The following is a 14,046-nucleotide window of genomic DNA, read 5'->3' on the forward strand; positions in this document are numbered from 1 at the left end:
CCAATCGAGAAAGAACGATGTCCGCTGGCTTCTTTAAAAACATATATTGAACTACGATAAGAATTTTCAACTCAGCATATATCAAAGAAACCAATAACCCAACAAATCAAGATTTTGTATGCATAACATGTATAGCACGCGACCTCATGCACACAAACAAACAAAAGCGCACTTACACACATAAAGAGAGGGAAAGATAAGAGATACACGTGTGCGCGCCCGCTCACACACACACACACACACAAGAAGAAAAAAAAAAACATTTCTATTAAAAACTATTTTCAACCATTCACAAAAAAAAAACCTGTTCTAAAGTCTGGTTTGCTAGGGCTTTAAAGGGTACCTGAAAGGCCCCAAGGTGAGCAGAGTGCGTCCGCAAAAGACCTGCAAATCCAAACACACACACACACACAAGTCCCAGGACGGGCGGAGTGCCCCTATGGGGTAAAAGATCTGCAAGTCAGAACGCATGCGCGCGCACACATAAAAAGAAAAAGGAAGATTGCAGACCAAACACAACCTTGAAGCCTCACAAATTTACACAAGCATTAAAATAAGAAAAGAAAAAATTTCTAGAACAGGCTACTTAATTTCAATATTTTTTCAAAAAAGTTTAAAATATTATAGACAAATCTCAAAAGTTTGAAAGATTACAAATGCCCCATATGTGATAGCATCTGTGAAAATCTCAAAAATATTTCCAAGGTAAACAAGTGAATTTATGATATGACATCTTTAAACTGCGCAGCCTTGCAGGGCATCTATTAATTTTAGGTCCTGTGAGGGAGGGTTGAAATGTAATTAAAAAAAAAATGTATACTACAAAAATAATTTCTCCAAGTTGAACTATTTCAATAAACTGGAATGGAACAACTTTACAACAGAGCTGGGAAACAGCATTAATGATTGTGGTGGGGAGGGGAATGAAAAGTATAAATAAAGCCCCAAAATGCATGAAATCTCCTGTCATTATACTATTTCACTTTTCCACCTAAAGTGACTGAAACCTCGATATGTTATAGCCCATTAAAACTAGAACTTTTCATCATTTTGCCTCCTTCAATTAGTGTCTCTGAGGCAATATCTACCACTTTGCTCATAGCTGAATAGATCAGAACGCATAGACTTAAATTTCAAAGGGGCGACGCTAAACTCACGGTGTTTTTGTAGAGGGCGAAAATATCAGCCACAGAAATGCATCGAAATTACGCAGTGGTTGCTTGCATAATGTCACCCACAGAGGAGCTCGCTTCTTCATTCTCAGCTGGAAAAGATCTTAACAACTCTTGTTTTCTCCTTTCATTGGCTTTTCTCCGATTCGTTTCCACCCAAATGAGGAGAGCCGTGATATCCGCTGGGCTCACGCCGCCGACCCGGCTTGCTTGGCCTATTGTTTGTGGCCTTACCTGCAAATAAAGGAGAGTACATCCATATGACTAAGTTAATAATCACAACTTGTTTTAAATTACAAACTAGTTGTTTCTTCAAGGAAAATAACAAGTTGGGGGAATTGCTTGGTCTACTATGAAATGCTTTCACTCCAGGTTTGTTCGACTTAAAAGCGCTTCTCTTAGATGATTTCGTGGTTACACTTCAAAAGGAAAATTTCTCCCCTTTTTTGGGGGGAAATTAAATTCTTATTGGAACACTCTTTTTTCACTGCTCAATTTGAGAAGCAACTCACACTGATATCTACAAGTGAAAGTTCACATAAAAAACTGTTTCAAGAAAAAAGATGGAAATTTTGCGCTAAATGCAGTAGCTGCATACGTTATCAACGACCAGGAACTTTTCTTTGAGCTGCATACCTTGGAAAGTTTCTCGCGAGCTTCAAGCGATAAGGTTGTCATTGAATAATAATCCAAGTCCTCAGGAAGTGCTTTGTGTTGCTGATTAACAATCTAAATCAAGAAAATAAAAGTAAAGCAAAGTTAAACGACATCTCAGAAATTTGTCTTAGCACCATAAATATTTCCTTATCAAGCTAGTCTATTATCTGAATAAACAGTAGAATGGTGAAAACGATGGACATACGACAATATTTATGAATAATCTTAAATTTCAAAATTAAAGCTATGAAATAAAATAACATGGCAATTAGCAAGAGTATAGAAGAGAGGGTTTTGTCCAAAAGAAAACCCATTTATTTCGAATTTGCAAAAAGAAAAACCGGATATCTATGTCATTTTTCCAATTTTACCGGACTTTACAATTTTTAGGACCAAATTGCCCCTCAGTTACAGAATCATGATTCACAGCTTTGAAGGACTAATGCAAAGTTTAAGCCTTTCAAGTTAAGAGAAAGAATTATTACGAAAGAATTATTACGTATCTTTCAATTATTTATACACCAAAGTACCTGCTGTAGTTGGCTTTTCTGCCGCGTTATGAATCCTTCATACTTGATATCAATCTCGACACATTCTTTTTCACTCCTTGAAAGAAGCTCATTCCCATAGCCGTGCTTGTCAAGAAGCTTATACTGTACATGTGGCTTCTTTAGAATGCTTTCCAACGTAAAGGAATCTTTCACAGGCTGTCCAGATACAGTAGATACCTCAGAAGCAAATTCCCCTCCTGTAACAACAAAAACATACCCAAAACAAAGAAACCAGTTGAAGCAAGCTCAAACAAAATCTAGAAAGTCAAATGATATTTTCACATATGCTAAAATAATGTCTAATTTTGTGTCTTTGCAAACTCAGAATTTTCATTCATGCTGTTTAAGAACTTAGTTTCACACCCGTATGCGCTTGTCTCACAGTTATCCTGCTCTCTGGGGAAGCATTTTATACTACAAACCAACTTACCCCAGGAATCAGATGAGTTCATAACTTATCATATGGGTACCTTTCATAGGATACTGCACCTTCGAGGAGTATATATGAAAAATTGTAGTTTAGAAGGGTATGAATGTAAATAAATGATTTTGCAGGGAGCTACATACACGCCAAAATTATAGAATGTTGAAAAGAAGTTGGTACATGGTGAATGTTTACCTGAAACCCGCGCAGACTTCAGGCGTTCTTTCTCGTCCGTAATGCGGGCTTGCTTTGATTTGTAAAGGTCCCATCGTCTATCATCTATTAAACCAATCTCACGTCCCAAAGGAGTTAACCGGCTATCAGCATTATCAGCACGAAGAAGAAGTCGGTGTTCTGAGCGGCTGAAGAGAAATAATAATCAATGTAAAAGGCAGGAAAAATATTAGTAATGAGAAATTATGAGCTCACAGGAGGCTTATATGCACTAAACATATCATGAATTTTAAGTAATCAGGCAGAGAAAAATTAACCAAGCAAGGAGTAAAGTTCAAGCCCGGTGAAATGCAATTCACTTGTGAAAAAGACAAATCCCTAGATGTTTCATGAACAAGAAACATATTGAAACAAAAGAAAGGTACAGAGACTACGTGAATGATAGCGCAATTTGAAATGGGTAGTTGAAACTTTTCTAGTTCAGTAGTACCTCATTCGTTTTTCTTGATTTCAGTACCTCTCTGTTAAGTTCTGCCTGAGCTAAATAGTTTCACTGTTTCAGCTTTCGGTCAGAAAGAATTAATGGATTTTTCATCAAGTAACAAAATATCTCGTTTGGCCAAAGAATATTCAAAAAATTACAAATATCATTAAACCTTGATGGAGATGCAGTAAAATCAAATACAGCAAAATGTTGGGTACTGAAATCCAAACTTTTAGAGTTCACGTTCCCATCTCAGAAGTAGAGTTCATGTTCCCATCTCAGTACTTTGTCTTGTTCTATTAATACAATCGACTAAAATCTAGTAACCACAAGTCTTTTCCTTCATTTCAATTTTCTTTTGTTGAAAATTCATTTCTGTTGTTAAATCGCCAACTAAACATTCAAATTCTTGACCCGTCTAATTAATTGTCATGATTGTATTATAGAACTTTCCAGTTCATCAGCAAAAAAACTGAATTTTACAAAATTCCAGCAAAAACCCTACTCTGCTCTTAGCTCCTAGTCCTTCTTTAGTTCCTACCAACCAATTCGCGCTTTTATTACATCACTTTCAAATAAGCATACAAATAATGATTTAATAGAAAGATATTTTTACCTAGTTAACATACGATATGGCTCTCGGAGATCTTTTGTGACAAGATCGTCTATCAAAGTGCCTATATAGCTGCTTTCTCTCTCTAGAATAATAACGGGCTTCCCATCTGCATGCCTCGCAGCATTAATTCCAGAGATAATACCCTGAAGATCAATTAAAAGCACAGCAAGAAGCTGAGAAGCAATGGAAGAAGAGAAATTTAAACTTTCTTGTGCACGCTACGCTCACATGGTGGAAGTAGAAAGACCCAGTCCACTACTTAGGCATAGTTCTAATTACAAATCTTAGTATTTGTAGGAATTAGAAAAAATAAAAAGCAAGATGATTACTTTTATACCGGTGAATAGTTACACAGTAAACAACTATCTATTTACATTTACATCCCTGTGATTCTGAATTTTCACAGATACCGTTAAGAACCTTAGGTTCTTACATATATACCCATGTGCTTAAAGAATGCCCCTCGTTTTTCTGTTAGGCAACCAGCTTTCCCACATGAATTAGATGACTTTCCAACTTAGCATAGAAGATTTTTGTATAAGACAGCATTTTTTAGGGATTTAGTAAGAAAAAACCCAACTTTTCTAGAGGTGTATATATATATATGGAGAGAGATAGATAGATAATTTTGCAGTTATATAGATGTAAAATCCCTTGAGAGAAAATGACAGTACCTGAGCAGCAGCTTCTTCATAGCCTGTTGTTCCATTAATCTGACCAGAGAAGAATAAACCTTCAAACTTCTTTGTCATGAGTGATCTCGAACACTGATGAGCCGGCAAATAGTCATATTCCACAGCATAGGCAGGTCTTAGCATTACACAAGTCTCAAGTCCTGGTAATGTTCTTAGGAGTGGTAGCTGCAACCTCTCAGGTAAACCAGTCGAAAAGCCCTAGTAAAGAGGAACGAAGAATATTATTTGATTTACAATCTCTGACAATGTATTTTGCAGTTTGTAGAAGCAATTTATGTGATAAATGTAGGATCTTATTTCATAATGAGACTAATCTAGTTTCTCATAGATGATTATATACTGTTGCGTTCAACTTATCATTGTGGGAAAATGAAAGAAAATGACAAACAGGCAAGTAAATTTTACACAATTGATTATATAAATGTAATGGAAAAAAAGAGATAAAGGGGGAGGAATAACCTGCACATAAAGCTCTGGAACATTTCTGCCCTCTGGTTCAAGAAAAATCTGGTGGGACTCTTTATCTTGGAATCTTACAATCTGAAATCGAAATCACTTCTTTTTCAAGACTGTCGCCTTTCAAATTCTAAAAACTCAATTCTGGGTAATAACTGAGAAAGAAAAAAAAAACTCTTAATTACATACACAATGACAAATAATGCTCTGCCACGAATAATAACAATAAGTTTCTAGAGCAAGTGGCAAATGGCTTGGTGGTTGGTACCTGAGGTCCCAAGTTCAAATCCCAATTGATTCACATTTTCAGCTAAGTTTACTTCTAAATGAAATAAACGAAGCAGGTAGTGTGCTACCTATCTCTCAAAAAAAAAAAAAATGAATAATAACAATAAGTTGCAGTTTAAATGCTACATTCAATAATCATATTTTTTAGAACAAAAAAGAACAGTACTTTTGACTTTTCAATTTAAAGATAAATGGCAGTCACACGACAAATAAGTGACAAGCCTCTATTTATCATCTTGCTCCTATTAACCCACCTATTTTGAAACTTTTAGATTGCAAGTTTTTCAAACGGATGTATTGACAGAAAAGACATAGGGCTTCGCATAAATAAGAAAGCAAAAAAGAGTGAAATTCAATTCTTGTTCTATAAGTCATTGGTCTTTTGAATTGGTGAGAATGAGCATGAAACAATGCATAGTCATGGAAGGATATACTATAATGTAACCAAAGAAAAGAGGTTCCCAAGGCTAGTTCATCCCATCTGAAATAGTGGGAGAGAAAACAAAGTAAAGATTGTGGAACTCTTCTTCTGCAGTTCTTCAAACTAAAAGAAAATTTATGAGAAAAGAAAACAATACAGAATCACCTACATTATTCAATCTATATGAGCCAATAACTGCAAATTTATACCTTATCTTCGATAGATGGGCAGTATCTTGGCCCCTTCGCTTCAACCCAGCCACCATAGGTTGGTGTTTCGTGTAAGTTGTCTCTAATAAGCTGATGGGTCTCCTTTGTTGTTCGTGTCAAATAGCAACACATTTGATCTCTTTCAATGTGGAAATCAGGATCAAAGCTAAACCAGCTTACCTGTTTTCAAAAAGCCACATCACTCAGACATGCAACATAAAGTTATTTCCTTATAAAGAAACAATTGAAAAATAAAGAAAAAAATAAAAGGCTTTTTGTTGTCTTCGCATCAAATATTCATATGATAGATTCACAGAATATATTTACTGATGTCAGAAAAATTAACACAAAAAGGTTGATATGTGAATATCAAGCAAGCCAGTTGAAGATATAAGACAACCAGAATATTTTGATTGTCACTGTTTCCTATTTGTTGACAATCATAAATATATATAATCCAAATATGGAGTAAGCTCCGAAATAAGCTTTTGCATTGTCATTCGAATTTCTTCCAAAATTACTTTTCTACAGAATATCCACACATTATTACAGAAGAATATTATAAAAGTTGTACGCATTCAACCAAAATTACTTAAAAGGCAAGAAAGCTTGATCATGCTGCTTCTTCCTATAGGTGTATAAAAAATAAAAATAAAATAAAATAACTGAAAGCATTACAATTAGTCTATTAGCTCCAAGCTTAAGCAGAAAGCAGAATTAAGAAGCATCACCTCTGAAATGGACAAAATAGAGGTATATAATACCTATGTAAACTCTATATCCACCAATCAGTGCATATTTGGCCTAACTTTTGAAAAGGACTCGCTACTCCAAAAGACAAAAGTGTCAGTAAGCTAGAATGAGCTTCTAAGCCCTAAAACCAGAGACTACAATTTGAAGCTTCTACTAAAGCTAGAAGCTCTTTGAGGGGAGGGAGTTAATGAAAAAGATGTTACTACATTTTAGAACAACTTAAATTAACAATGCAGCTTTAACCGGCCCGAACAGGACTTCAGTAATAAACAAAACAAGAATTAATATCAATAGTATACCTCTTCATCCCCATGCTGGGGCTCGAGACCAGAAAAGTCAACAGTTCTCAAGTCAACTCGTGCTGGAGTTCCAGTTTTTAGTCGATCAGTTTCAAATCCCAGATGCTGCAAGTTTTCAGTAAGCCCATGAGAAGCCGACTCGCCAGCTCGCCCTGCAGACATTGACGCCCTACCAACCCAAATCTTACCGCTCATGAATGTTCCTGTCGTGAGTACGACAGAAGGAGCATAGAAGTTCATTCCAAAGAAAGTGCAGACACCTTCCACACTGTCATTCTTGCCTACTAAAACCTCTGTGACCATAGCCTCTCGGATAAATAGGTTCGGAGTGCTAAAATGGCAGAACAGGTTAGAATTTTCATAAAGAAGGCTTACTAGCAAAGAAATTAGGGGGTTGTACTTATATCTTTTCACAGAATCATCGATTGACACATATACCCTATACAAGCAAAATTTTCATATGTACCTGTTGACGTATAGTATATTATAAAATAAAATAAAATAAAATAAAAAAACCCTTAAATTTGGGAGTCATCTAATTCATGGGGAAAGCTGGTTTTTTTTATATTTGGGAATAAGGCATTTTTGTAAGTACAAGGGCATATATGCAAACAAATTAAGTTTTTAAAAGGTAGATATGAAAAGACAGATTCTGCAGGGATATAAACGCAAATTGATATGATTGTATGTATATACCAATACATGCTATATAGGCACCAAACGGAAACTCTCAAGCAGGAATTCAAACTGGAGCCTTGCAATTCTACACCATAGGTGGAAGACATAGCACATAGAAAATATAAAATATTGTTTCAGTGCCAACCTTTCAACAACTTTCTTCATCTCCATAGCATACTCCCTTTTGTCAGTCTGAGCACGCAAAGCTCGAACAGCAGGGCCTTTCGAGAGGTTCAAAACACGCTTTTGTAAATAGCATCTGTTATGGCAAATTAACAAGAATTTACTGGTGTTCTTTATAGAAAGATGTATCAGAAAAAGGTTCCAGTTCCTATATTTAGAATGACAAAAAATATGCTGATCTACTAAAGATAGCAAAGCAGGTTCATTCCAATTTAAAGGAACTCTTATTTGTTCTAAAGGTAAGTTTGAATGTTGGCAGTTGTTCTTACAAATTTGATCTGAACAGTGTTTGAAAAGACGCGAGGCGCGGAGAGGCGCAAGACTTTCCTGGAGCCTAGGGCCGAGGCGCACTGCGAGGCGCGCGCCTCACGAAGGTAAAGCGCACATCTACTAAGCCTAGTTTAATTTGATATTCTACATTAAAAAAATCCCAAAATAATTATAAAAAAGTAAAGAAAACACATGCATATAGTTTAATTTGATGTTCTTGCTGACGCTGCTGCTGTTTTCGCTGCTGCTACTTCTTGTTTTCCTGTTGCCACTGCTACTGGTTGCTTGTTCTGGCCTCCGCTAGTTTGTTGCCGCTACTTTCTGCTGCTAGCACAGCTGCTATTGATGCTCAATAGAAAGAGGATGTGGGAGAACAAGAGACCGAGAGGAGGGGGTGAGCGGCTAATTTTTTTAGGGGTTTTTTTGGGTTTCTTTCAAGATTTTTTAAGTATCTTATTGGGTTTAAAGTATAAGATGCAAATTCAAAACCCGACAATCCGAAAACTTGAATTTTTTTGGATTTCTTTCAATATTTTTTAAGGATCTTATCGGGTTAAAGTATAATATGCAAATTCAAAATCCGACAACTCGAAAACTTGAATAAAAAATTCCTGAAAACTTGAATATTGCGAGGAGCGTGCCTCAAGCACGCCTTTTCAAACACTGGATCTGAATCAATAAAATAATATATCTACCATGTTAAATGTTGATGGTCGTTATAAATAAACTTCATTCTAAGCATTTAAGCAGCACCAAAATTAAGATCCAACAACATCACTTATCGGTGTCAAATGAAGCAAGATCAGTTTGAGTTTCTACCTATCAGCAATTTTCCCTATTTCACCACCAAGGGCATCAACCTCATGCACCAGTTGAGATTTTGCAGGTCCACCAACTGCTGGATTGCAAGGCTGAGTAGAACAAAAATAAAAGGAAAGGAAAATTTCGGAGTTTACAATCATATTAGAACCTCAAGAATGTAAAGAATGCGTCTCGTTTTCATGCAGTTCACTAGATAAGGCACCTCGTAATGAGAGAAGACGGAATTGAATGTGTAAAAACATAACTCAAATACCAATCTAAGAATATAGGATATAAAAGGAACCAACAGAGATCTTTTTCGAATATTCACAGCATCTAGGGCCAGAATAGCCAATATGCATGCGCACCTAATAATCCAATGTAATTTATTCAGCAATGCCTTTCCAAGTTTATGCATCAAGTCATCAGCCCCCTTATTTACCAATAGTTCATATTTTGAAAGACACAAAGAAAGGCCTATTTCTATTGCAACAATTTTCACTTGAAAGGCTAAATCGATCTACTGCAGCAGTTCTGAGCCCAACATTTTCACTTTAAACGATAAACAGCAAAACTCTATTTTCCATGGAATCATTTTGAATCTTGAATACTCCCATAAAATTGATAATTGATATAATGAAAAAGCTTCTTATCATGGTTTCTATGATTAGTAGTTATCTCAGCAGTTTAGGTGTTCTTCAAGGAACGACAACATTTGAATAACTACTATTTAGCTATTCATAACTCCTTAACGCCTACATGATCACAATGAACTTAATTTCTTTTAGTATTCACCTTCCGACGACTTCAAACTTGTACTCAGCAGGTGCATCACTAACTCTAAACTCTCATTGTTTCAATATGAAAAATCATTTCTAACTATCTCTTGTTTCAATTGGAACATCTTAATCTGAATATAGAACAAGTACCTCACCACCAGTCCCAATACTTTTGAAGGAACTTCAAATTATACTCTGTTATAATACAAACAAACAATAATAGCAGGAAGACTGAGAAAGGTGCCTCTTAAGACATAAATTGAGGTGAAACATTAAGTCTTTTAAGGTTTCTTTTTTTCACACAAAGCAACAATAAACAAAAAAAAGAGAGAGAAAAATAATAAATCTACATTCAGTGTTAATCTAGACCTGCCATGCAATTCGATCAATGTTGAGGGTAAGAAGAAGAGTCCGGGCCCCAAGCCGGGCAGATGCCAATGCAGCCTCACAGCCTGCATGCCCTCCTCCGACAACAATTACATCATATCGCTCTTCATTTGCTTCCACCTTATCTTTCCCATCTGTGTAGTACAAAATTAAACACGATACTTTCTGTCAGCTTTGCAAAACTAAGGTCTTACATGGTTACATTTTCAATTTTTTTTGTCCTTTCAACTGAAATTCAACACAAGGGAGTGTGCATGGCGGATGGATTTCTTTATTTTCATTACTGTTGGTTATGTTACAAAGCCATCTTGTTTAAGGAAAAAATAAAATAAGAGATAATTGTTCCTACTACTTTTTTTAAAAAAAACAAACACCATTGTTGCAGAGATTGCAAACAATCTGTCATCAGACTACGCAAAGCATGGAATTAAGTGAAAGAGAAAAAAAAGGGGGAAAAAATGTAAAATTGATGCATAACCAAACAAGGCCTAAATATGTCACCTACTTCTCATGCTTTCCAGATAATTTAAGCGCCTATCTTTTCTTAAGAAGAGTGTAGACAATTAAAATTCACCATCAACTACCTTTTTAATATGACCATGTTTTCAAATACAGGAAAGATAATTGGGGATATAAACACAAGTTTTAAGATATAATTATTATTTTGCTTCATTCTGCACAAACTATTTCTCAAAATTTGATGGTTGACGCACTCTGCCGGTGCTTCTAATTCACAATATGTTTCAAAACTCAGAGTCATCACTTTGGGCCTATCTAGGCCTTCTATAGAAATCGATGCTCTTTGAGTAGATTCTTCAGAAAAGCCCCACTAGTTTTTTAATTAGTAAGTCCCAAAAGCTTCCTGCTGAAGTTAAACTTCATATCAGAGCTTCTGCATTCAGCTCCAGAAGCTCATTCAAGTTTCTCATTCCATCCAGAAACCCTAGAATCTCGATTTTCTTTTTCTTTTTCCTTCTTCTTTTCCTTTCCCATAGTTTGGCTTCAGCTTCTCGAATAGAGAAGCTGTTCAAGGAGCCAGAATTTCTCAAAAAGAACGATTCAAAAACCTCAAACCGCACCAACGATCGAACCTTTCCTTGAGAATTATGATCATTCCTCAAATCCAAACCCATAATTGTTCAGAAAAACCCCCAATCACGTTGAGGAATAGCGTGTAAGCTTCAATCTCACCCCCAATACGACGAGTAAAGAAACCTAAAGAGGTAAAGGAGGAAGAGGAGAGTTGGAACCGAGCGACCTTTCGCGGCGGCGGAGGCGGTGGCGAGGCCGCGGCGGCGGGAGCTGGGCGTCGACGCGGAGGTGGAGAAGCGGCTTCTCCGACGCGTCCTGGGGAGCTTTAGGGTTGAAGGCGCAGTGACGGGGACGGAGGAGGAGGAGGAGGAGGAGGAGGAGGAGGAGAAGAGGGGAGGGTGGAGGCGGAGGGAGGAGGCGGCGGCGGCGACGGCGACGGCGATCGCTGCCGTGGGGCGGAGGCGGAGGAGCATCGGCGAGCGCACCATGGGAGGAGGAACAAGGTGGAGAGTGAAGAGGTTCCTTATTATATATACTAGTGTAGGTACCCGCGCGATGCGGCGGGTAATTACTGCTAAAGTAAAAAATTTATAAATAATAAAATATGAACATAAGTAAATAAAATTATAGTATGCCAGTATTAAAATATTAGTTCACAATGAAGAGCATTATAGTAAAATTTTAGAAAGAGTAAAATATCAACAAAAGTAATAGCTATATGCAGTGAGCTATAGCCAATACAAAAACTTGAGTAACAGGCAATAAAAGCAAAGGCAATAGGAGAGGCCACTGCAAAATTTTGAAAAAAAAATCACTTCTCAGCTTCAGATATAATTAAATTGCACTGTTGAGGAGGAAAAATCAAAGGAACCTTCCTAGCAGTTTACCGGATCGACTCGGATTGTCCATGGAACGTTCCATATCGTCAATCTCTGCAGGTTAATTTGAATCGATTTACGTCGCCATATCAAATAAAACATTAAAAAAAAAAAGAAAAAAAAAGAAGAAGAAAGCAATTCAAATTAANCTTTCTATCAGCTTTGCAAAACTAAGGTCTTACACGGTTACATTTTCATTTTTTTCGTCCTTTCAACTGAAATTCAACACAAGGGAGTGTGCATGGCATATAGATTTCTTTATTTTCATTACTGTTGGTTATGTTACAAAGCCATCTTGTTTAAGGAAAAAAAAATAAAATAAGAGATAATTGTTCCTAACTATTTTTTTAAAAAAAACAAACACCATCGATGCAGAGATTGCAAACAATCTGTCATCAGACTATCGCAAAGCATGGAATTAAGTGAAAGAGATAAAAAAGGGGGGGAAAAATGTAAAATTGATGCATAACCAAACAAGGCCTAAATATGTCACCTACTTCTCATGCTTTCCAGATAATTTAAGCGCCTATCTTTTCTAAAGAAGAGTGTGGTCTATTAAAATTCACCATCAAATACCTTTTTAATATGACCATGTTTTCAAATACACAAAAGATAATTGGGGATATAAACACAAGTTTTAAGATATAATTATTATTTTGCTTCATTCTGGACAAACTATTTCTCAAAATCTGAAGGTTGACACGCTCTGCCACTACTTCTAATTCACAATATGTTTCAAAACTCAAGAGTCATAACTTGGGGCCTATCTAGGCCTTCTATAGAAGTCGATGCTCTTTGAGTAGATTCTTCAGAAAAGCCCCACTAGTTTTTTAATTAGGAAGTACCAAAAGCTTCCTGCTGAAGCTAAACTTCATATCAGAGCTTCTGCATTCAGCTCCAGAAGCTCATTCAAGTTTCTCATTCCATCCAGAAGCCCTAGAATTTCGAATTTCTTCTTCTTTTTCCTTCTTCTTTTCCTTTCCCATTCTTGTCAATACTTTGGCTTCTCGAATAGAGAAGCTGTCGAGGAGCCAGAATTTCTGAAAAGAACGATTCAAAAACCTCGAACCGCGCCAAAGATCGAACCTTTCCTTGAGAATTATGATCATTCCTCAAATCCAAACCCATAATTGTTCAGAAAAACCCCCAATCACGTTGAGGAATAGCGTGTAAGCTTCAATCTCACCCCCAATACGACGAGTAAAGAAACCTAAAGAGGTAAAGGAGGAAGAGGAGAGTTGGAACCGAGCGACCTTTCGCGGAGGCGGAGGCGGAGGCGGTGGCGAGGCCGCGGCGGCGGGAGCTCGCCGTCGACGCAGAGGTGGAGAAGCGGCTTCTCCGACGCGTCCTGGGGAGCTTTAGGGTTGAAGGCGCAGTGACGGGGACGGAGGAGGAGGAGGAGGAGAAGAGGGGCGGGTGGAGGCGGCGGAGGGAGGAAGCGGCGGCGGCGACGGCGACTGCGATCGCCGCCGTGGGGCGGAGGCGGAGGAGCATTGGCTAGCGCACCGTGGGAGGAGGAACAAGGTGGAGAGTGAAGAGGTTCACTATTATATATATATATATATATATATATAGAAAGAGACAGAGAGTTGAACTGGAATGCTATCGGTAGCAAATGGGTTCCGTTGTCATCTATTTATTTTTAATGATAGAGCCTCCAAATCGACGATCGACACAGTTAAAAATAATCTATACCACTTGAAATATCTAGAAATCAAATTTCATACTTTTCCGATTTTGTTCTCTTGTCCATCAAGTGGGCGTAAAAATGAGAGGCTGAAAATGAATATCCTCTAAAAAATGATGATAAGAATTTTATAATCAAAATCGAGAGCATAG

At 37.1% G+C, this 14,046-nt stretch overlaps 1 protein-coding gene across 2 annotated transcripts; it reads right to left on the reverse strand.

Moving 5' to 3' along the window:
- Positions 599-13,744, reverse strand: LOC109725389 (tRNA uridine 5-carboxymethylaminomethyl modification enzyme MnmG). 2 transcript variants are annotated; one of them, XM_020254548.1, is made up of 14 exons: positions 13,556-13,744; positions 11,556-11,644; positions 10,280-10,431; positions 9,150-9,241; positions 8,023-8,136; positions 7,200-7,530; positions 6,148-6,327; positions 5,233-5,313; positions 4,753-4,971; positions 4,079-4,221; positions 3,000-3,166; positions 2,360-2,577; positions 1,809-1,901; positions 599-1,406 (listed from the first exon to the last, which is right to left on the reverse strand). In XM_020254548.1, exons 1-14 carry the CDS (start codon positions 13,699-13,701, stop codon positions 1,206-1,208), a joined length of 2,226 nt encoding a protein of 741 aa, XP_020110137.1. In that variant the 5' UTR covers positions 13,702-13,744; the 3' UTR covers positions 599-1,205. The 2 variants fall into 2 exon arrangements, with proteins under 2 accessions (XP_020110137.1, XP_020110136.1); XM_020254547.1 differs by lacking the exon at positions 11,556-11,644 and having other exon boundaries at positions 13,461-13,744.

The sequence above is a fragment of the Ananas comosus genome, linkage group 20 (assembly GCF_001540865.1).
Source record: "Ananas comosus cultivar F153 linkage group 20, ASM154086v1, whole genome shotgun sequence".
Classification (NCBI taxonomy): domain Eukaryota; kingdom Viridiplantae; phylum Streptophyta; class Magnoliopsida; order Poales; family Bromeliaceae; genus Ananas; species Ananas comosus.